We start from the raw sequence: 22,514 nt of genomic DNA on the forward strand, positions 1-22,514 counted from the left end.
TTATGGCACTGGAACGATGCGGCACTGTACTCTAATTAATTATGCTTGGCTTGGACTCACCAAATTTAGTGCTCTTATACCTGCAGTGTTTCAAAGTCCAATAGAAAACTGCCTCGAGTGTGAAATGTGGTAATGTTTAAAAACATTAAATACAAATGTTACAGTAGATTCATATTAAGTATTTTATTACACAAAGAAAATTGCTATCACAAAGTTATCACTGAACATTTTGCAATAAATATGACCTCCGTACAGTACATTATAACGACAACTATGTTGGTTACTGAAAAAGAAGAAAGACTAGAAGATGAAAATGAACGAGAAGGTCACAAACACGTACACACATAGAAAGAAAAGGACAAACAGATGATTATGAGCATGTAACGCACTCTGTGATAGAGTTCCACATTAGGCTGGAACAATGTTTCGAGTGTTATTATAAATGTATAGTGTTCACGCTCCAGAGACACACATCTGAAGTTCCTGTGCTTTCTTGTCATGTCAGGAATATAAATGACTACCAGAGTAAAGAGCAGCATCTCCATGGTCAGCTGTACTCCGTTCGGTTCCCCTCGTTACTATCTGATCCGATAAAGAGGCGTGCATTTGGGCCGGCGGAGCTCCAAACGCAGGCCGGCAGTGAGCGAAGGCGTCCTCACTGTAACATGAGAACGGGGCTGTGAGAAGAGCATGTCCAATTAGGACAACCAGTACACTCCCTCTCCCTCTCCCTCTTCCTCCCTTTCTCCATGTCTCTCCACTTTCACTCATTTCCTTCTCTTGCTCTCCTCCCTCCGGTCTCTGGGGTTTTAGGACGGGCCTCCGTTTCCCTGGGCATCTTGGCTGGTAGAGCCCTCTGCCTCCGGGGCTGGTGAAGCCCCCTGGTCTCCTTCTGGAAGATCGACATGGGAAACAGTGCACGCAAAAAAAAATTCAGTCACGCACACATACTGCACACAATCAAGCTAAGAGTGGTTTGGCATTCACTCACAGCAGGCTGTAAATCTGCTTCGTGCTCCAGACTGAAAAAAATAATGAGAATCCTGAGGAAGGAACTACAACTTCCTTTGGCAACACAATGTCAGCATTATATGAGAGCATTTGCAAATTTGAGGCTTCCCATCAGACCAGCGCTAAGAGTATTTAAGATTTATAGTGGTCAAACTGGTTATCATGTCATGAGAACCTTGCCTTTGACTGGAAATCAAGGAAGTCAAAGAGTAGAACAATCAAACACGTACAATGGTCATCGTGGGAAATATATTATACAACGACGGCTCTGAATGCAAGCATGTTTCTCTAAACAATTTGAAGGAAACTACTGAAACTGTATGTAATGAAAAGAACAGAGCACAGAGGAAGCAAGGCCCATCTATCATATCGTGGTGTTATTACGACTCATTTAACAAAGAGGCCACAAATCTAGACTGTCCAATACAAATGAGCAAATTCAGCAAGACCACCTGGCCAAAAAAAGACATTATCTGTACCTCTGAATGTGATAATACATTCCAATACTCAGTATATTCTGGTTTATATATAAATACAAAACTTTATTGCCCACAGTGTGAAAATTTGGCTTTGGTCCCTTCCTTAAAGACATAGAAAAATACATACATCAAATGTAAAAATGTCTGTCCTTCAAAATAAATACAGTGTGAAATATACTGTACAGGCGATTGGCCTCTACTGCACAAAAAACTGCAGCAAAGTCTCTGTAGCATCACCCTGTATCTTTAGACTTAGCCTTGGTTCCTAGTTAAATTTAGTACCTTGGTAGCAGTTAGGACAAATTATTTGTTATGAATATTTTATTAGGCCTCAGTAATCTGTAACGTCTCCCTCGGGGTAGGAGTTCAAGTATGTAAGATGTGTAATAAGTCTTCACTGTGCCATCCTTTCACTGCACTACTTATGTATTTAGATGTGTGTGTTTGCTGACCTGCAGCCTTCAGGTCCATCTCTGCCAGGTCTTTGGTTAGTTCACTGGTGCTGGCCACTGGTGTCCCGTCCCCTGAGATGTCGGGCACTGCGTTCCTGCGGCCTGTGCGATCACAGTTGATGAACTCTGTGTACGACGTCTCCACATCCATCATCTGTCCATGACCAGCTCTCTCATTACACCTGCCGGAGGGGAGAGGAACTGTCAGCACGAGGGGGCTGAGGTGAGGCAAATGCATCAAGCCTCCTACAGCGGCCTGCAGGAGCCGTGGGTGCACAAAGTGGCATGTGATGTGCATTCACTTCTACTTTGATGGACATCAGCGTGATCAATTGTTACACAAACCAGAATGCCAGTAAAAGGCTAAAAAACTCTCACTGAGCTGTTCAAGAGGCAGCTGAACCATGTGCTGTGAGAGTGGGCAGAGAGGGAGCACTTCTGAAACACTTCCACAACTTCAGAAGCTGACAGTTCACAAAGCGGATTAATAATAAGAAAAATGAAACTGCTCATAATTGCTATTCCTATTTCTGCTCAGCAACTAAGAGTACCACTGACATCTGTGCTAATTGGTCGTCCTAATTACAACAGAACAACAAAAAGCTGCTCCAAGCCTCCCTGGGCCTGCACTTAACATGCTCACACCCCTCCATCAGTTTCCACTTGTCTGTCCAAAAGGTTCTTGCAAAGCCAAGGATGAGAAAGCAAGGCTGGAAAAAGCACTGATCAATATGGAGGACCAAAGCGAATGGGCTTGAAACCGTTTAAAGGACAAGTAGAGGTGGAGCCAGAAGGAGTCCCAGCAAGGAAGAGCGTATCGAGCTCCCATTAGCAATTCATTCCTCCTCTCTTTCCTGTTCTCGGTCCATATTTAACTAGGTCATGGATCCTGCCAACCACTAAAACACTATACAGCTGGTGATTCCGCAGAGAAAAGATTGAGGACAAAAAAATTAAAGCTGCTCTAGAAAAGAAGAAAGGAAAGAACAAGAAAAAGAAAAAGAAAAAGAAAAAGAAAAAGAACTTCCTGCACTCTAGGAGGAGGATGCAGCAAATGCAGGAGGTATGACGCTGGCTCAAAAAAGTACAGCCGGGGATACAATGTCTCTACTCCAAATGTCATCACAGCTCCTCCTGTCCTGTTCCCTCAATCCCCTGAAGATCCCTTCACAACCTGGCAAGGAGCTGACACACTGGTTCAATCAGTGTATATGGAGCACAACTGACTGCACACATAAACAACCGCACCACAGTTGATCTACGAATCCTCAGAAGCCCGAGGAGGCTGCAATGTGGAGGGGCAAGGGAAACAAAAGGGGAAAAAAAACGACAGCAGGAGAAAAAAAAAAAAACAGTTGGCAGACACTGTGTTGCAGCAATGACACAGTGACCCAGGGCCAGTCTGTTCCCAAACCCTCTCCCTCACATTCCACTGCTATCACTCAAAAGGTCCCACAATTGTTTTCTCTCTCTGTTACACGTGCGCCTTGCCAAAAAGGAAGTGCCCAGGGTTATTCGCTCACCCAGGAGTGACAGGCCGTGCAGATGTACGGACGCTGGAGAGGAGTTTGACGCTTTGGGCTGCAGACGGTGTCTAAGCCCCACTAGGTAAAAGCACTACCTCAGGACATGTCACACAGAAATGGGGGCCGCTGGCATCTCCCTGAGCACTTATACCAAACACAAGAGCCGCTCTATGTTTCCAACTCTGCAGATGGTGGTGTGATCTTCTGTTAGATTGCCATCTAGATAGCCATTAGCAAGCCAAGCCGCCATGGGAGGCCAATTTCACCTTTCAGTACATACACATGAAAGTGAAAAAGTGCTCATTAGGCCGACTGAATTTAACTGGGTCAGTGTCACACAGTTTCATAATTACATCTACCTTTTCCACCAGCTTAGAAACAAGCTCAAACAAGTGAACCCAAACAAGTGCCAACCACTGTAATTATTCCACAGACTAAGATTTTGTTTGATCGCTCACCTTCAACACAAACAACACTTGAGGTGTCCAGCAGTTTGTGCTGTGTTGTGCTTCACTTTTCTACTCCACTGGCCCGGCTGTTCCATGGCTTATGGGAGTCTGATCTAATTGCCATTCTTTTGCTTAATTAGCTGGCTTGCCCGCGCATGTGGATCAAATCCTACCATGAGATCATTAACGGGTTTCCATGGAGGGATGATGACGACGATGATGATGTTCTGCCATGCGCTCCTCGCCACATGTTTACTGCGCTCTCTGCCTGACTGCCTGCCTGGTCTCAGCTGTGGAGGAAAGAGTTTAATGACGCCGTTTTTTAAAATCAATTTATCCTTGGTGCGCGCAAACCTCTGTGTGATGATGAACTTGTTTATGTAGCGCAGACGGCGTGGGGCAGTGTAGGCTGTTGTTCTTCACCTGCTGACATTTGTATAATGTAAATGAACATGTAAATTGACTCGGAAGTAGACGATCTGTGAAGGACACAGCAGCAAACCTTCTGTCTGACAACTAACTGTACTAATTGTGTCTCCTGTTGATTGCTAAGTGGAATAACAATGATTAAACCCTCAATCCAAACCAATACCCAGGCAGATGACATGTCTACTATATTTAGAATATTAACACAGTACACAAACATGCAGGACCAGCCTTATATCAGTCACATGTTTCACTGAAATGACAGCAGTATCCCATGACAACATTGTGACAATTTATAGTTCATGCCACCCCTAAAGTCACTGCCCCAGTTAACAAAAAGGCTGTCTTTATGTGAAAGGCCAGTGTGTGTATACAGAGGGAAACTTGACACAGCTGCAACTGTAAACACTACCAGAAGACAAATGTCACAGGTGTGCATTTTCACTCCAGACAATAACAGCTCAATCCTCAAAGGGAAATCGCTGCAGCTCAGGTCGTGAACTGAACTCAGCTTAGCCTCACTCTAATTCTCCCTCCAGCGCTGCACTGTAAGTGTTGATCGAGTCCAATATGGGGATCCTCTGTCGAACTTATTCATTATTTTAGGAACATGTCCCGATTCAAAGGCTGATAACGTCTCTATTTCACTGAGAGGAGCTGTATTACCTTATTCATATAAAAAGCACCATAACCACATAATCCCACCGTGAATGACAGCAAGCGCAGAGTAGAAGTGAAGAGCGGCGGGGTATAGAGGAGAGAGGCCTCCTTGATGGCAGGTTTGAGCATGAATGGAAGCCAGATTGGGCGAGGTGACATGTAACAGGAGAGCTTTTGGCATGGTGATATTAGGAACAAAAGCTTCTGAGATCACTGAGGGAATATGAGTCAGCACAGCCACTTTCAGTGGGCCCATTAGGGAGGCAGGCTTGCTACCATCCCACCGGAGCCTTTTAAGCCTGATTTGTGTGTAATAAACTCACATTATCCGCAATAACCCGCACAAAGATTGGCTTCCTTGCTGATTTCGAGGTCCATTAGGGCCGTCTTCCAACCAATTTCGAGTCTGTCAACTAATTTTGTAGCATTTATTGACGAGGCAAAAAGCCTCCACATGAATGAGTTTCATCTGCCTGTCATAGCAACAAAAAACTGTTCCATTGGTTTCCAAATCCAGGATGCTTAATGAGCTCCTTTCATACTTTAATTTTAACATGATCTAAATGTCAACATCCAAAAAGTAAAATTCATGGAGTCATGGTAATTTTCTCCTTTTGAACGCAATAAGATATAAATATATAACAAGGTTACCACGCTCATAATTGACAGGCAGGGACTAATTAGGTACAAGACAGCAGCAGAGCAGAGAAAGGACACAACTGTCACCCAGATTCTATTAGTGAGATTTGCTCTCACCCACTACAGCTCTCGTGGTCACATAATGCATCGGCTTCTTTCAAAATGACTAAATGCTATTTAGGCGAGACAAAAACGCAAGCAATTCAGAAACTGTCCGGCTTACCAAAACAATCCGTGTTGTTTTATCTGTTGTTGGGTGCCCACGAACCCCAGCAACCAGGCAGCGCCAAGGCTGTTTGTATAGACAAATGTCCATTTAGACCTTCCAGTGCTAAGTGTCGCTCATTGAGAGCAACATAACACTATAGTGGCTGAGCTCCTTCCCCCCCTATTGACTGCCTCTCAGCCTGCCCAGTCAGATGGGGCCTGGGCACTGTCTATTCACATGTCGTCAGCAGCTGCTTGGTGGACAACCAGCCCACTTCAAACACAAGGGAGCTGTATTTCCTCATAGAGATTAGCATTGTTGTTCTACACCGCTCTTCCTTTCATAAATAAATAAAAGCCCTACCCATTCAACACTGTTTGCCCCATATATCCTTCCTCTTTTTATAGGACCCAGGGCTGGGTGTGAAGGCCTAATTTCCCCTGGTGAAGTGAATATTGCAACTCACCAAGCTAGCTTGCTCTTTAGCAGCCAGGCACTGTGAAACCTTTATCTGACTGGAAGATGTGCAGACAGGCCTCTTTATCAGCTTTCATGTAGAAACAGTCAATGGGGATTTTCTGCCACGTTTGTCTCACACTGTAAGTCTCAGACTTACTGTAAGTTAAACTACAGTCTGAATCCTGTCTTTCAGACCTGCAGAATTATCACTGATAACGCCACACACTCTATGCAATCTTCTTACTACTGTTTAGTGAGCAGAGATACCAGGAACGATCAGTGCCACTCTCATGTAATTGTCATCCTAAATGAGCTAACTAAGCTGCTAAGCCTGAAGGCATATCAAATCAGCCAAGGAACAAGAGATAAGAAGCCTGACCGAAGCTATTAGCAGCAATGACTGGAGAAGTCCTGAGTGAACTAATGAATAAAACAGAAGATCTTGAGTAAGGCTGCCTCTCCGGAAAGCTACAATGAAATCAAAAGTCAATCTTGCCCGGACAGATAATCTTGGCAGGCACACAAAGGAGCAGCTGAGTAGTGATTCCCCATTTCACAACTCAGGCCACTTCACAGATCAATAAAAGTAAATTGTATTCCATTTGCGTCTCCTGGGAGATCTTTGATGTAGAAATATATGCATATTCTATTCTGAAGAACACCAAAAGAGATGGCGGTGCTGATTGTCATGCTAAGAGGATGATGGTAAATCACAGCTGTCACGCTGATTCCCGTTAACCTGCAGACGTTAGGGAGACCTTCCACGTACTCATACTTCCCACAGAAAAAAATGGCATAACAAGAGAGTTGGGCGATGTGAGTTAAAAATTATTGCATTACATCATCAAGTAATTCCACCCACAGGACCACCTCACATTCACATGACCAGCCACAGCACAGGAAGTCCTTCACGACTTCCACTCATCTCACCACGACACAAAGCACACTGACCATCTGCTGCAGCTCCACTGTAATGTGAACATGTGCTGGCCAAAAATATTATCACAATAAAACTTATCACATCACTCGATATCAATAACGAATAATTATTACGTTACAGTTAAAGTCTCATTACGCTAATCTCCTTCTGCATACCAACACAATACAACGTTCCCCTGCTGGGTGCTGTGTGTGTCTGCAGACCGTATTCCTGCCACATGATTGGCCGTTTGTGCATCAATCATGGACTATAATTTTGCTGAAACAGACCTTTTCCCCAGCAGCCATTTTGGCATCAATAGCAGGGTAAACACAGGTGATACTAATGACAGTAATTAAGGTTCTGTTGTAGTTAAGTGTAACACAGTCGCTCCAGTGAGTCCGTGTGAACAGCACCCGGGCCCCGGCTCTGTTACACCTGAATGTCGTCACCTTCATTAATGTCATTAGTAACACCCGTGTTTACCTGCTCTTTCATGTCAAAATGGCTGCTGTGAAAAAAATCTACTTATCAACAACTTATTGAACATTTTTTATATTTATATCAAGGAAAAATAAGATATTGCTGAAATTATTGTTACTAATTTATTGTCCAGCCTTGGGTAGGAAAGGCAAACAGCATCATAGCCGTCTCACACTTGTTAAGAAAGTAGATGCTGACACTTCAAAAGCTCAACCTGGAACCCTAACACTCCACAGCACACAGAGAAGCATTTTAATTTATTTTATCTACGACTAAGTCTTTGTTAAACATATAGTAAAATAAAGACCAATCAAGAGCCAGACAATATTCGTCCACTGTGTGCCATGTTCCCTTAGTTAGCTCCACTCATTTGACAATAGCTGGACCAGCCTGGGCCTCCTCGAGAGGCATGGAAGTCAGTGCATCGCAACAAAGCATGCTTTGATGCAAAATATGAAAATATGTGAATATCAGATAATCTGGTTTGGAAGCGAGTTAATTTTCAATTAAGTGGTAAATGTAACAAACTGTAGGGCTGGCCAACATATCATTTCAGCATCACAATGTGCACATGAGCAACAGTCACATTGCAGGACACATAACGTCGAATAAGGCAAATTGACTCAAACGCGTCATACTACAACGTTTTTGTCGCTTGACACAAAAGGAAAACTCACAAGGTTCTCATTTTCCATGACGAATTTACAGGAAATGTACTGTGCTGTGCCCGAAGGCCTGTTTAACTTCCAACATGCAGATTAGCATACATTTGAACATTGGCAGAAATGATAGATCACATGTAAATAAAACAATGCGAAACCTTATTAAGAAGTTGTTGTTTTCCCCAAATACCAGATGTTGGTGTCAGAGCTGCATAAGTGAAAGTGAAGTGGAGGAGTCCAAGATGATTTCTGGAGGTGTGGCAAAGGGCTGAACCAAGTGTGGTACAGGTAGGAGGGCGAGGGTTTGTTATGTTACAAGACGGTAAACTTTTTTAAGTGCCCAAATAATGCAAATTATGATTAATTGTATGTATGGTTAATTGTATAATTGGCCATGAATAACTCACTGCATGAATCTGGTGAAATATCCTACATTTTTTCATATCACAATATATACTGCAGAAAAAAAAGGCATCGCACTGTCAGTTATTTCCAGTGTCATGCAGCTGTACCACACTGTGTGCTGTGTGTGTGTCCCTGTGGTCAGAAATCTGCAAATAAGCTGAAATCAATGCTGCTTTACAGACGAGTGGCCAGCCAGCCAGACACATGAGACTGAGTCTACTGTAGCAGCATGCCCTGCCTCGGGCTATAGGGAATCCCCTGGTTTGTTTGTCTGTATGGGTGTGTGTGTGTGTGTGTGTGTGTGTGTGTGTGTGTGTGTGAATGTGGGAAAAGAATGGGTGTGGTTGGGACTCATGAACCACCAGTGATTCACAGCTGAATCAGGAGCAGGTGCTCCAGCCCGACTCCAAAATGAGATTGTGATGACGTCCCAAAACGGATTCTCACATCTCTATTTCCGAAGGGCATAGCAACTTTTTGTCTGGCTCTAAGATTCATCAGAGGCAATGTTGTTCCATAAACAAACGTGTTGGGAGGAACAGACTTTACTATTCATTACCTTGCCCCTCACAAAAATCCACCACAGATAAAGAAGGTTAAATATTTGTCTAATGCTAAAAACAAGAGCTGGAAGACACTGACGTTACTTGTGACAGCCATCTCCAAACATTTACTCTCGTCTGATTAAAAGCCAAATCTAATTTACAGTTGTGGTGAGCAACTGCAAGGCACAAGTTTAGGATGCTGCATGTCTTAACTTTTCAGCAAATAAAATGATAATATTTAGATGAACTGGGCGACTCTGCTGTGTGTCTGGAGGAGCTGTGGGACCTGCAGGGGCTCAGAGGGAAAAAAAATATATCACTACAACAGACACGGCTGCAGACAGAAATACCATCACGGCGTGCTTCGTGTAATCCTTGGATGGATTAAAAAGACTCAAACAAGCTTTTGGAGATGTTGACTTGTAGTTGTTTGAACAGAAGACAATAATATGAATCATTACCATTAAATAATAGTGGTGAACTGTCGATGTTGAAGGCAGCAAATGAACAATTCTCTTTTCCAGGGATAAAGCACAAAAAGTAGGTGACTGTCACTGGGTGTTTCATTGTGCAGTGCTCACAGTCGACTCTACATAATAAGACTGATTTGAGAGCCGCTCCTCCAAACGCCTCCTCCTCCCTCCCTGTGCCCGCTGCTCTGCATTTGTCAAACTAGTGGGGTATACAGAGAGGGAGTGAAACTGAGGACACCATGACACTTCACCCATTTTCAGGGGCCATTAAAAGGCTGTGAGCTGTGAATCTGCATGTCTGCGTCCTGAAAAACAGCCTCGTCACCGTGACTGATGTCTGATGACGGTCCAAGTGACAGGCATATCAACATTTAAAATTTTGCCAACTTCAAAGCATCAAAAATCCTTATTAATGACAGCACCTCTGCCCCGGTTGTCTGAGCATGAAGTCACCCTCCCCTTTACCTGGAGTCCCTGAGCCTCTTCTACATCAAGCAGAGCTGTACTACCTGGTCAAAGCCTCTGTATCCATTCTACTTCTACTGCAAGGTTGTCTCGTTCTATTTCTGTGCAAACATTCAACAACACGAGGCCTTAACAGGAAGCAGGTGGTTTGTTTGCCTGTGTTGTTTATGCCCCATCTTTTCCCAGGCTCTCTGCATAGTGGAGGCTGAGCAAGAAGACCCTTGGGCTGACGAGGAGGAGGAGGAGGAGGAGGAGGATGAGGCGAGGACAAGGAGAGGCAGATGAGATGATAGGAGAGGACGAAGATGGACACAGAAGAGGAGAAGAAGGGGGGGGGAGAGAGAGCAGAGCAGCGGAGAAAGAATGTGTGCATGTTTATTGTGTTTGCTAAATAAGGCAATATCCCTTACAGGCTCTAGTGTTTTCATTACTTTTTTGAGAAGTCAAGTGAAACATAATACGTCCTCCTAGGCTACGCTGTAATGCGCAAGCCTTTACCTAATTTGTAACAGAACAACTGGTTTGGCGCGGGCTTCGCTCTGCGCCACCTGTTACTGGGATTTTCTTTCGCCCACAACTACATGCCCACCCTCTTCACAAATACAAATTACACACAACAGCAACCACACTCAGCTGAAGACTCCTCATTTACCAAAGCAGAAGCTTGATTACTCCCTATCAAGCCGACATGGTCATTATATAATGCTGCATTTGAGTGAACGCAGTGCCGATTTTTAATGATAAACCCCTCTGTCGCCTGGAGTGGGAGTGATTCAGGAGGTGGCCTTGGTGTGTCTGAGGTCTGCCAAGTAATTCCACTCAGCTGCATCATCAAGCTTCTCTCCCACAAGTCTAGGAGGATGTGGGCGTCATGTGATCCAATTTGCTGAGTTGAAGGGTACGAAAAGGCGTGCACATAACCTTCCCCATGAGCAAAACCATAAAGAGCAAAGACAATCACTGCACTTTTCCGTCGTCCTGGATGATAAAAATCAACCTTCACGCCGCACTGCAGGACAAACACCTTCGGGTTTGCTGTTGTGCATAACATCAACCCAGTGCTGATACTCAAATCGGTTGGTACGGATTGAGAAGCTACAAAAAAGCGGATTTTATCATCTTGACTGCCTGTGTAATAATTTGTGATCAGCCACCCTTCACTGCTTATCAACAGGATATTAAACAATAATGATCTATTTATCTTATTGAGAGCAATTAACTCATTTGATGAATTATGTTTTTATCATGACCTGTAGCTACCCGGTGGGAAACCAGAGCATCAAGTGAACCATAATGACTGTCAACAATTTGCTCCTGTGAGCTGCTACCAGTCAGCACTGCTCACCATTTCCCTTCCAGAGTGATTTGGATGAAAACATTTTCAGTCAAACAGACAAGAAAGGAGAAGATTTGCAGCAAATTGAGCCTGACAATTCCCAAGATGGACCAAATGAAAACAAAACAAATCACAAGAACACAAGTCTGGGGAACTCTATGTTGATGATCACACCTTTTTCTTTTCTTTTTCACTAGCATTTTAATGCGTCATCACATTTAAAGTTCAATGATTATCACTTCTTATATCACATGGAATATGAAATAGGCCACTCCTGCTAAAATATTTAAAGCTCTCATCAAATTATCTTCATTGACCTACTAGGCAAAAAAAGAGATGTCTATTATGAGTCACCAAATCAATTTACTCTGATGAGAATCCCTTGAAGCGATTACTCTTGATTAAAAAAAAAACAAAGCAATCTCTGTCCCAACATGTAAAACAATTCTTTAATCAGTACCTCAACCATGTCTGCATAATCTGTGCTGCGCTTATAAACTTGTCAATGCTGCATTAAATCAACCACTTTAACACTGAAAACAAATGTGCAAATTGCCACATTGTAGACCTTTCTCCCCAAACAAGTTTTTATAGCAGAGGGAATGCATGATGAAGTACATTTAGTGGTGTAACATGATAACTCCCTGTGCCAGCTGGAGTAAAATCTAGCATGTTAAAAATTTAGCTGGTCTGTGTGCGTGGGCTTATACAGCAACAAAAATTAAAATAAAAATGTGAACTTCATGTTGAGCAAATGCTGGAAACATCAAATTCAATTCACTTTCTTGAAAAAAAAAAAAAAAAGAGAACTGCCACTTGGACACTGTCAGTATTAAAATAACTAAGCCATTATTAAACAACACCATGTGACTCTGACTGAACAATGACAATGACAATGATTTCATTCTTATTACCACGCTCTCTCATCGTAGCCTACAATATTTTTCAAACAGAAAGTCATTTCTACCAGCTTGTCACCAGAGAGACACTCCAGGCCCGGGCGACGGCCTTGCTTTCACCTCTTGAGCAAGTGAGGGAGCTAAAAACAGAGGAGCTGAAGTCCTCTGCGCACAAGGCAAGGAATGTGTTTGGAGGTCAGCGCAGTTGAACTGACAAAATTACAGCCCACGAAATATGTACACATTAAACCCATGATTACACAGTAGGAGGAATACAAAAATAGACTGAGCATTTTGCTCACATAGTTGTGGACGCTGCACCAGACTTTGCTTCACTGTTGAGGGATCGACAACAACAGTCTGATGTCTTCTGTGTATCTTAAACAGGGGGTGGGGGTCTGGGCAGGAGGCAGGTTATGGACATACTCTGAAAGATGTCAAAAAGCACAAATTCTGAGAGCAGGTTGCTATTTTCATCCAAAAGCACAAAAGGTCCCATCCTCATTGCAGAATAGCATTGAATCCCGACGCCTCAGATTATTATGAAATAGCAGCATGCTTAAACTGGGAAGGAGATAAACAATGTATCCTAAAACAAACACCGTTCAAACCCATATCAAGGAAAGCTCATTTGACCTTGAACTGGAAATGGAATAAAGCGAATGCTGTCTGATGGAGGGGAAAAAAAATTCTGATGACCACAAAGGAAAAACAACTGACAAAAACAACCACACAGTGCCCTCCGCCCCCCGCCCCCCGGCCACTACGCTTAATGCTGGTTCTCAGTGCAAGGATAGAGGGGTCCTGGTGTTCTCAGGGTAATCATGTTATTGTTGGCAGCTCTCAGCAGGGGCAGATATGACTTCCATTTACTGAAGGAGTTGGAGGAGGAGACCGGTGCTGCTGAGTGTTGCTCATGCAGCACTGCAGATAGCAGTAACTGTTCTCGCATGACCTGATTATTTATGATCCAGCCGCTTTCTAGCTGAGCAACCGGTGTCACAGATTGGTAGATACATACAGCACAGTTTTAAAGTAACAAGCCTCTTTGAAAGACCAGAAAAAGGACCCGAATGCCTGTAATTTTCTGCAGGGAAAATGTTCAGCCATCTCTTCTGAGTTGCTTTTTTGATTTCTATGGTAGAAATGAGGGAAGGGACACATTCTGGCAGGGCTCTCTCTGAGGTCAACAAGGCCCTTTCTCTCCTCTCTCTTGAGTGGTAGTGGTATTTCAGCATCACAGTGCTCTCTGCTTTGGCCATTCTCCATCCCCCTTGGCCATTATAAAAGATGTAGCAGGCCATGTTTGGTTAGTTGGTACAAAGAGAGGAGAGGAGGAGGCAGAAACTGAAGCAAGGATGGCGACACCCATCTGACTGTACAAAAAGTAGACTACATCATTTCATCTGACTAAACGCCAAAGGGTGATTTATCCCGCTAGAGGGAGCATCAATTTGTCATCTTGTACAAAGAGATGTTTAGTGTGCAATAAGGTTAACCTTTTGGCCAGAAATGATGCTGCCCACTGTGGCATGGGCAGGCAGACTTACTTTCAGCTGAGAAAAGAAGCATGTGGTTTTAGTGTATCATTAGTCACCTCTAGGCAAAACATGCAGACATGATTTACATTTCTTTGATGCCAACATATTACAGAGGCGACAGTCTAGCTCCACTCCTGAATGTCACTGCTCCTCTTCGCTCCTTATCGAGGGCAGAAATTCTGCCTCACACACTTGTCATCTAAAGTAATGTAGATCTAAACCACTGAGATGGGATCGATATTTTTCTCTCAGCCAAGAAATACCAAGGCATTTCACATATTTCCCCTGTCTGAGTGGCTCTTTCCCCGCCAGGACGGTTCACAATCTAGTTTTTGGCCACTGACCCACCAGCTGAGAAACACTGGCTGTCATATTGCTACACTGCCGGGTTATGTTATTTCACCACACCAACCTCAGCTGTAGCAACATTAAACGTGGATTAAATCACAATTCTGTGCACAATACAGAGTTTTAGCAATAGACTGCCACCCCTCACTGAAAGAAAGCACCACAGGCAGGCAAGAAGCCAATATTTATTTCCACCAGTGCTCATGCCCAGTAAGGCTGGCAGCTGCCCAGTAACACTCTTGCAAGTAGGGGGTCCCCACCAGCCTGCTGGATGCCTGGGCACCATCTCCACTCCGCTCCATCATTTTGCATGACTTAACTCCTCTCATCCAGAAAAACAGAAAATGAAATATGTGTATGTGTATGTGTGTAGGGGGCAGGGACGGTTTTTGCTATGGGCAATGTGGGCAACCGCCCAGGGCGCAATCTACTTGGGGGCGCACAAGCGCCGTCCAAAAAAAAAAAAAAAAAAAAAAAAAGTGCGTCCGCAAAAAAAAAAAAAAAAAAAAAAAAAAAACGTTTCTAGACTAATATCGCTCATTTCCATGTCAAGTTGGTGCAGTGGGCGCTAAGGCGCCCCTACTATCACGTCAACTTGCTGCTGAGAGTCATGTATACAGGTCGTGTGTGTCAGAAGAAAAGGCAAGGGGGAGGGGGGCGCGGGGGATCAACTTGCGACTGCAGAGGCTGTGCGCAGGTTGTGAGTCTCAGGAAAAGCAAAGGGGAGGGGGGCGGGGGATAGACTAACCTCTGATATGAAAGATCCCAGGCCAAACAACACAAACTGCTGCTTCCAAATAAATTGTATTGCATTCATAAAATTAATATAGACCCCTTATAGCTACATGTAATTTATTGGGTTATGTGAAAATGCCAAACAACAACAACAACAACAAAACGTCAATGGAGTATCATGGACAAAAGGCCAAAAAAAAACATCAGGTGCCCAGTTCAGAAAGAGAAGGAGAGAAGAAGAAGAGAAACGTTCAAAAGATAAAGGTATGCAAGTCTCTATGCGTGACGTTAATTGTGCATGTAATGAAACAGTAGCCTATACCCTATTTATTAGCCTCTTGCTAATATGTTGCCACTTAGCCACAAGTTTTTTTTTGTTTGTTTTTTTTTGTTTTTTTTTTTTTTTTTGGTTTTTAGTTTTGCTGAACTAGCAACTATTAGAATTTTAGGCATCATGTCATGGAATTAATTTCACCCATAGGCTAGTTTGTGTTTGCAACACAACAAGTGCAAGTTCACATTGGCCTGTTAGTCTGTGGATTTGGTAAACAATACATCCTGACTGTGGAATTTTTAATTTTTTTTTGCTATACGTGGGTCTATGGTAACCTAAATAACTTCCTATACACTGACATGACATTTTGTAAACTATATGTGATATAGCTTTTTGAGTAATTTCTAGTGTGTTTTTCTTAGTTAATAGGATGTTAACAAATGATAGGCCTGATGTGGTGGGGGTGGGGGGTGCGGGACGGTTCGCCCAGGGCGCAAAACTAGCCAGGACCGCCTCTGGTAGGGGGGGTTGGGTGCATAGAGAAAGCAAAAACACAGCTTTTGAGAGCTGAGATGAGAATCACAGGCTGTCATTACACCAAACCCAGCCAGGCTAATGTGTGGGAAAGACATGCATGCCAATTTCAACTGTACACACAATACAGTACAATACAATCCGCGGGCAGACATGCATGCGCAATTCAGCAATGCTCTGGATATCTCCATAAGCATAAAGGAATGCAACAAAGCGAGCAGAGAGAAGACAAAGACAGATGGTGTTTTTACAGTTTAGACCGACGGCTCTGCAAAGACAGACGCATGGTCTAGTATCCCTGCTGGCTGGAAAAGACGACTACAAACATATAACCCTCGCTTCGTGACCGCGCAGCTCCCTGCGGCTGGTCACTTCCAACATTAACTCTTACCCCACCATTTTTTTTATTGGCGTAATAATGTAACAACGCTGTTTCCACCCCAGCTACGCGCATTTAATACTAATATCGCAACAAAAGACCGCCGCCACTAACCTTGATCCGTTCTCCTCCTGTTATCCACTTGTTACAATGGAAATGTAACAGCATGAATCCCCAGTTAAGTTTCCGGACACTTGGGCAAAAAAAAAAAAAAAAAAAAAAACCGCGGAGCGACACGTTCAACTCGACGGAAACTAAAGGAGGCTGGTGTGGAAATGAAGGGGAAGAGAGTCTCTGAGAGGGAGGCTGGATGTTTTCTGCGGCCACCGTCGGCAAACAATGAGGAAAGGTTGTGTCTTCAAACAGCTGTTTTCCAAAATGGAGTTAGCCGTGTCTCAGCCAATCAGAGCGGGCCTGTGGAGTCTCCCACTCCTCTGTGGGCTGGAGCCAAGACTCACAAGATGAAACATTCAGCATGCACAGCGTTTACGGTGATATAACTCTGTTTCCATGTAACTGCGGCCCGTTCAGACACACCTTCCACCATCATAGACAGGGTTTGTGTTGATGCTGCGCTGCATTGTGTCCTCACTGCACATGAGGAGACTAGGGCAGTGTGTAGTGAGGCTAAAACCACACACACAGTTCTCTGTTTAATATGCAGATAACAATTTATCTTCCTTTTTACATTGCCAGGAGTATAATTGCACATTACATCACAGTAAACTGGTTCTGGTGGACCTGAGACCTTTTTCAATAATTGGTATCATTTATTTTACTGTTATATTATTTTTACTATTGGGCATTCAGATTTTTTTTTTTTTTTTTTCATTATGGTCATTTTGTGGTCACAGGATAATCATTGACTGGTGGTTGTAGCTCAGTTTGCCTTTTTTACATCACAGAGGACAATGGTAATTGCTAATTTAACCTTTATTGAACTGTGTTAGCTCCACTGAGTTTAAAAGTCCTTTTTCAGCACAGTTAAGTTAAAAACAATCAAAATCACAGTCAAAGACAGCTCCTTCTTGTTTTGAATAGCCACAATTATAGCCTACATTGTCTGATTGGGATTTGTTGTGTTGCGTTAACAGTGATCTAGTCCTCTTGTTTCCAGGACCAAATAAGAGCTACTCAAGGACCCCTGGTGGTCCCTGAACCCCTTGTTGAGAAACACTGGTTTAGACAGCAAGTTAAGGGGTTACAAACTCCCCTCTAATGCCAAAAACCTTTCTTAAGAGCAAGGGCTATTTGATATTTTGATGTTTTCCTAGAGACCTTAACCCGGAATGATTTATAGCGGTTTCATATTTTGTAGTGAATTCTGTTTGTCTACACTGTAGTTAAACAGGCATTTAAAATATAGCCAAATTCATGCTTGTCTGCATCATGCAATATTAAATCACAGGAAATTAAACTATTTCTCATATTGTGGCTCCAGAACACATTTTGGGAACCACCGCTCCAGTGACACGAGGATTATGTGGTGAAAATGCTCCCAACTACCCCGGGACAGAGGCTATACCATCATCCTCTGCCAACATCCGCATTCAGATCCCAGACAAGACACACACAGGATTTTCCATTCAAAATTGAGTTTATTGTCTTCACTACCATCAGTGGATATTCTGTAACATGATATCTTGAAATAACAGACATGCTTAAAAAAATAATACTTGCACGATTTGGAATACAACTAAAAGACAAAAAAAAGAAAAAAAAAAACATTCAGACTATAATCTACAGACTACCAAATGCAACATTATTGCACATTTCTAATCTCTAAATGGCCTTCTGTAAAATTTGGCAAACCAGACATCCACACAGAGTGTTGTATCTGTGGCTTCTGAGATCAGTAATGGCCCTGTGTTAAGACTGAGTGATGAGACACAGGCAATGGTTCAATGTTGGTGTAAAAATGCAAAAAGAAACCATAAGGCAGATTATCTGAATCTGGAAACAAGAATCCTCTCTAGGTTCAGTAGATTCAAGCTCGAGAGGACTAAAGCATCCTTTAAGCAATTGGCTTGGAATACATAAGGTAGGTATACAGCATCAACATTTAAATGTACAGTATGTTTTCTTTTTGTTTACCACAGAAACCAGCTATTTAACATTATAAACAAAGAGTGTAGAGAGTATACCCATTCTTATGTAAGATGAGCCCTGATGAGAATGCACATGAATATTGCTTTGGTACACACAATTTCAACGCGTTTTTTTTTCATACGTCCCCGGGAAAATCTACTGACCTTTAACAGAGTAAGGCAATGTAGAACATGGATACGTACACAAAATGCTGTTTCACCCTTTGAACAGTTGCAGGGCAAACTATCTGAGCACAGAGGGCAGGAATAGCAAGTACCCAGTCCACTACGCAGATTCTGAACAGGGCGAAGTGATGTGAGTTTGGGATGCCTTTTTTAGAATTCTTCCTCAGCGGAAAATACTAAATGCCAAGGGATTGCTTCATACAGGCCACCAACAATGATAAACATGCATCAGCTCATGGCACAGGCCTCTCTGCCAGAGCCTGAAGCTGCCTTGGAACTATGATCGAATGCTGGGCTATGTATAGACTAGAGAGCACTATTTTGTCTACATTAGTAAAATAAATAATGTACAATATTGGCAACTTGCCCCGTAAAACTCTAAACACATGTTTCAAAAGAAACAGAAAATGTCCTCTCAGTGATGGGAGTGGATCTGCCGCATGTGTCAGTAACAGTAGTACAGCTGAGAGCGCAGCCCCCTGAAGGTATCGTCGTCCTGCCCACTGGCTTGTTCTCCCTCATAAAGCATGGAATCTGGAGGCACGACGCCCTCTAGTGGATCCGGCTGGCAGAACTCCACTATGAACTCCTCCTCCGAGTCCAGCAGTATTCTGGACCACGCAGACATGTCCAGGTGTCCCGCCACCCCGCCGTACTCCTCGGGCAGGACCGACCGCGGGATGTTGCGGTGCAGAGAGCGCAGGTCCGACCCGTGGAGGATGTACTGTGTGTGAGGACAGCAAACACACCACAGCTATGACATCATCAGTCTTCTCATCAGCTTCATTATTCATACAAACACAAAGCGGCCCTTCTCCAGAGATTCTGGGAAATATGTGGATGCTCTGCTCATCTGAATATCGTTCCCAGAAAAGGAAGCGCTCGGCCTAGACTGTGGTATTTTCTTCCACATCTATTATAACCTCCACATAACAAGGGATCTTTTAATATAACAGCAAACTGAGCTATAAAAATGTACTGAAAATGTGCCTATAGGCTAGATTAAAATCAGCTTTTATCTGGGAGCATAGGCAGTAGATAAAAGGGAGGCAAATGACTCAAAATAGTCCTTTGTCTAACACAAAAGCACAAGAGACAATACAAGGAACAACAGTTACCCTCTCTGCCATCTTCTCCTTGAGAAAAGGCTTAATAATAGCAAAGATTCCTTTGAAAATCCTGGGCTCGTTAATTATGTTAACAGCCTTGATTCTGATGGGGAAACCATCCTGTGAATTAGAGGAGAAAACTGCATTCAGAACAATCTCAATTTTTCATGATAATCTCGACATGCAGCTGAACACCACAAGCATTGTAAATGTGCAGGAATTGTGATTTTTTTCCCCCCATTTGTGTAATCTAAAATAGTAAAATGCATCAATTTTAAATGCTGTGTAGTTTTCAAGTGAAATAACAATTTGAATCTGCATTTCTTATAGCAGTCTCCCACAGAACTAAATGAGAATAAGCAAATTAAAGGACAATTTCACTATTTTGGAACCTAGGCCCCATTTACAGTGTATCTGGCCATCCACAGACATGGCAACCATCATCTTACCGCTCACTTCAGTATTTGTTGATATCGATGTGCAGGCTCTCAATTGTAGTCAACAGGGCAATCATGAAAGCCTTTGAAAACTAAGATACGGTTGCTTTTTCAGAAACGAGAAGCTTGGTGTACATTCTCAGATTGTTCTCCTGAAAAAGGATTTGCCATCCAATCCTTAAATCAGCCAAAGTGCTCCATTTGGAACAGAACTACTTTATTTGACAAACCAAGCACTACCTTTCAAGCTGTAAACCTTCGCTCTGTGGCCGGCACAGTCCTGCATGGAGGCAGCCAAAACAAGTCTCAAGAGAATATGACTTTTTAAGCCCATAACTACTGACAAAAGGCTTGGGTTGTGATAGCCTCTCTAGGAGAAAATCCTGAGATTATTAGGAGTATACACCGATCTTCCCGTTTCGGAAAAGCAAGCTTATCTTAGTTTTTCAAAGCCATTTATGATTCCCCATCGACCGCTGTTGTAGTCGAGCAGGAGGCAGCAGCACATCGATATCAGGCTCAATACTGAAGCAACCAGAGAAATGATGATCTCTACGTCTGAGGATGATGCGAGTTAATCTGTAAGTAGGGCTTATGTGCCAAAGAAGCAAACTTCTCCTTTAAGAGTCTTCTGCTTACATTTCAGGAATTACATTTAATTTACATACTAAGATGAAAAGCTTCAGATTTTTCACCTGGAGGATGCTCACAACCTTCTTGGCGAGGAACGGGCCTGGATTGGATGCTTGGGACATGCCCACGCCGCTGTAGTCGGCTAAGATGACGATACCGTTCACTTGAGTTTCCTCTGGCTGGATCAGTTTCTCCAGAGTCAGATAGATGGCCCGAACATTGTCAACAAATGGATAATCATTCGGTTTCCACTTTCCTGTAAGAAGGAGATTGCACTGAGTCATCATACATCAGCGTCAGTATGGCACATCCTGTAAAAATAGTTACAAACAGGCCATTAGTCATTACAGAGATAGAAATCACTTCTCACTTGTGAACATGAAAGCAAAATGTAAGAAAAAAAAGTCATACAAACTGCTATTCAAGAATAGTTTATGCATTTAAAAACATAAATTTACTAAGCAAAAATAGCTTCTTCGCTGAAGCTCGCACCCACCTGGCCGCAGACAGAGGATGTACCGTCCATTGGGGTCGGGCTGCGGCAAGACGGTGAGGAAGCCCAGGTCCAGGACGTGTTTCACAGTGGATGGTTTCAGGTCCTGGAACACCTCTGGCCAGGCTTTCCGGCCCGCATGGTAATTAAGCAGCAGCTGCAGGGCGCGGTCGTAGTCGAACTTCCTGGCCCGCAGGAAGCGCAGGAGGAAAGCGTCATCCAGCCTGGTCCTGAGGTTGGGCTGATCCTTCAGGGTCATGTGGAAAAATGACAGTTCAGTCAGCAGCTAATGTTTACAGTTGAGATTTCCAACATACAGTAAATTACAACCTTTATGATTAGTGGCATGAGCCACAAACTGAATGTCTGTGTTCATGTGCATGCCAATATCGCTCAACACAACACAAAGCCAAAAAAACCTTCAGGATCATGTCTCTCAGTGCCTGGACGTCCCGCAGACGCCACTCTGGCTTCTCCTGGAGCTCCTCCCGCGCCTTGGCCACCAGCTCGGGGGTCAGAGTGCAGGAGTAGATGGGCGGAGGGGGGCCGGGGAACCAGCTGTGTCCTGCAGCCGCCGCCGGTTCCGCAGGAGGAGACCTGAGATCGATGGACTCATGCTGATCGGCCATGGACTGACTGGGTGTTGCTGATGGGAGGGTGACACACAACAGGCACTCAGTGAAAACACAGACAGAATAACCTCCGGGCCATCACATTCCAGCAGGGCTCACATATTTAGACATTAAGGGAATTTGTCACCCACTTAGAAACACCAATTGACCTTAATGAGACAATAATGGCTGCAAATTACACGCAGCTGTCCTCTAATTGTAATGAGAGTGGGGGAAATCAATAACAGCGATAAAATGCACGGCAGCGCAAACTTTATTTCTCTGCAAAGCAATGGCTGAGAGAGACCTCCAGCCCCACGAACTGGCTAACCTGACGACAGTAAATCAAAGTCAGAACAGAGACGGAACACCAACCTCAGCATGCGAGTGTTAATGCGCATCTATCAAATCTCTATACGACATTTATCTGCACCAACTGGGGCGTGATAACACTGTGACAAGCAAACATAACAAACCAGGGGAAAAAAACAAAACAGAGGTCTATGAAGAAACCAACCTGCCAGGAAAATCCTCTGACCAGTTCCGGGTAGAGAGACCGCGCTCTCTCATTGGTCAATCTGTGGCAAGTGACGCATCGCTGCTGCGCTACGTCTCCTGCCGTTTGGTAGGTTATGCTGCATTCAGGTGCTG

The 22,514-nt window shown here is 43.6% G+C and overlaps 2 protein-coding genes across 3 annotated transcripts; both read right to left on the bottom strand.

Annotated features, from left to right (window-relative positions):
* Positions 1-163: 163 nt before the first annotated feature.
* On the bottom strand, positions 164-16,713 carry pkig (protein kinase (cAMP-dependent, catalytic) inhibitor gamma). Its single transcript, XM_030055591.1, has 3 exons — positions 16,422-16,713; positions 1,943-2,124; positions 164-892 (listed from the first exon to the last, which is right to left on the bottom strand). Exons 2-3 carry the CDS (start codon positions 2,094-2,096, stop codon positions 810-812), a joined length of 237 nt encoding a protein of 78 aa, XP_029911451.1. The 5' UTR covers positions 2,097-2,124; positions 16,422-16,713; the 3' UTR covers positions 164-809.
* A 1,172-nt stretch (positions 16,714-17,885) lies between these two features.
* Positions 17,886-22,452, bottom strand: ttpal (tocopherol (alpha) transfer protein-like). 2 transcript variants are annotated; one of them, XM_030056508.1, is made up of 6 exons: positions 22,381-22,452; positions 21,672-21,898; positions 21,256-21,499; positions 20,822-21,015; positions 19,699-19,809; positions 17,886-19,304 (listed from the first exon to the last, which is right to left on the bottom strand). In XM_030056508.1, the coding sequence occupies exons 2-6, from the start codon at positions 21,879-21,881 to the stop codon at positions 19,026-19,028; spliced, it is 1,038 nt and encodes a 345-aa protein (XP_029912368.1). In that variant the 5' UTR covers positions 21,882-21,898; positions 22,381-22,452; the 3' UTR covers positions 17,886-19,025. The 2 variants fall into 2 exon arrangements, with proteins under 2 accessions (XP_029912368.1, XP_029912369.1); XM_030056509.1 differs by lacking the exon at positions 22,381-22,452 and adding an exon at positions 22,239-22,373.
* Positions 22,453-22,514: the final 62 nt, after the last annotated feature.

This window comes from Myripristis murdjan, chromosome 7, assembly GCF_902150065.1.
Source record: "Myripristis murdjan chromosome 7, fMyrMur1.1, whole genome shotgun sequence".
Lineage (NCBI taxonomy): Eukaryota > Metazoa > Chordata > Actinopteri > Holocentriformes > Holocentridae > Myripristis > Myripristis murdjan.

Excerpts from the sequence above, each read along its gene's own strand:
- pkig (XM_030055591.1), bottom strand. The coding sequence starts at position 2,096 with ATGATGGATGTGGAGACGTCGTACACAGAGTTCATCAACTGTGATCGC. Across the intron at positions 893-1,942 it reads GATGGACCTGAAGGCTGCAG|AAGGAGACCAGGGGGCTTCA; the intron begins GTCAGCAAACAC and ends TCGATCTTCCAG.
- ttpal (XM_030056508.1), bottom strand. The coding sequence starts at position 21,881 with ATGGCCGATCAGCATGAGTCCATCGATCTCAGGTCTCCTCCTGCGGAA. Across the intron at positions 21,016-21,255 it reads CATCCTCTGTCTGCGGCCAG|GAAAGTGGAAACCGAATGAT; the intron begins GTGGGTGCGAGC and ends TCCTTCTTACAG. Across the intron at positions 19,305-19,698 it reads AGGAGAAGATGGCAGAGAGG|TACATCCTCCACGGGTCGGA; the intron begins GTAACTGTTGTT and ends CCTCACACACAG.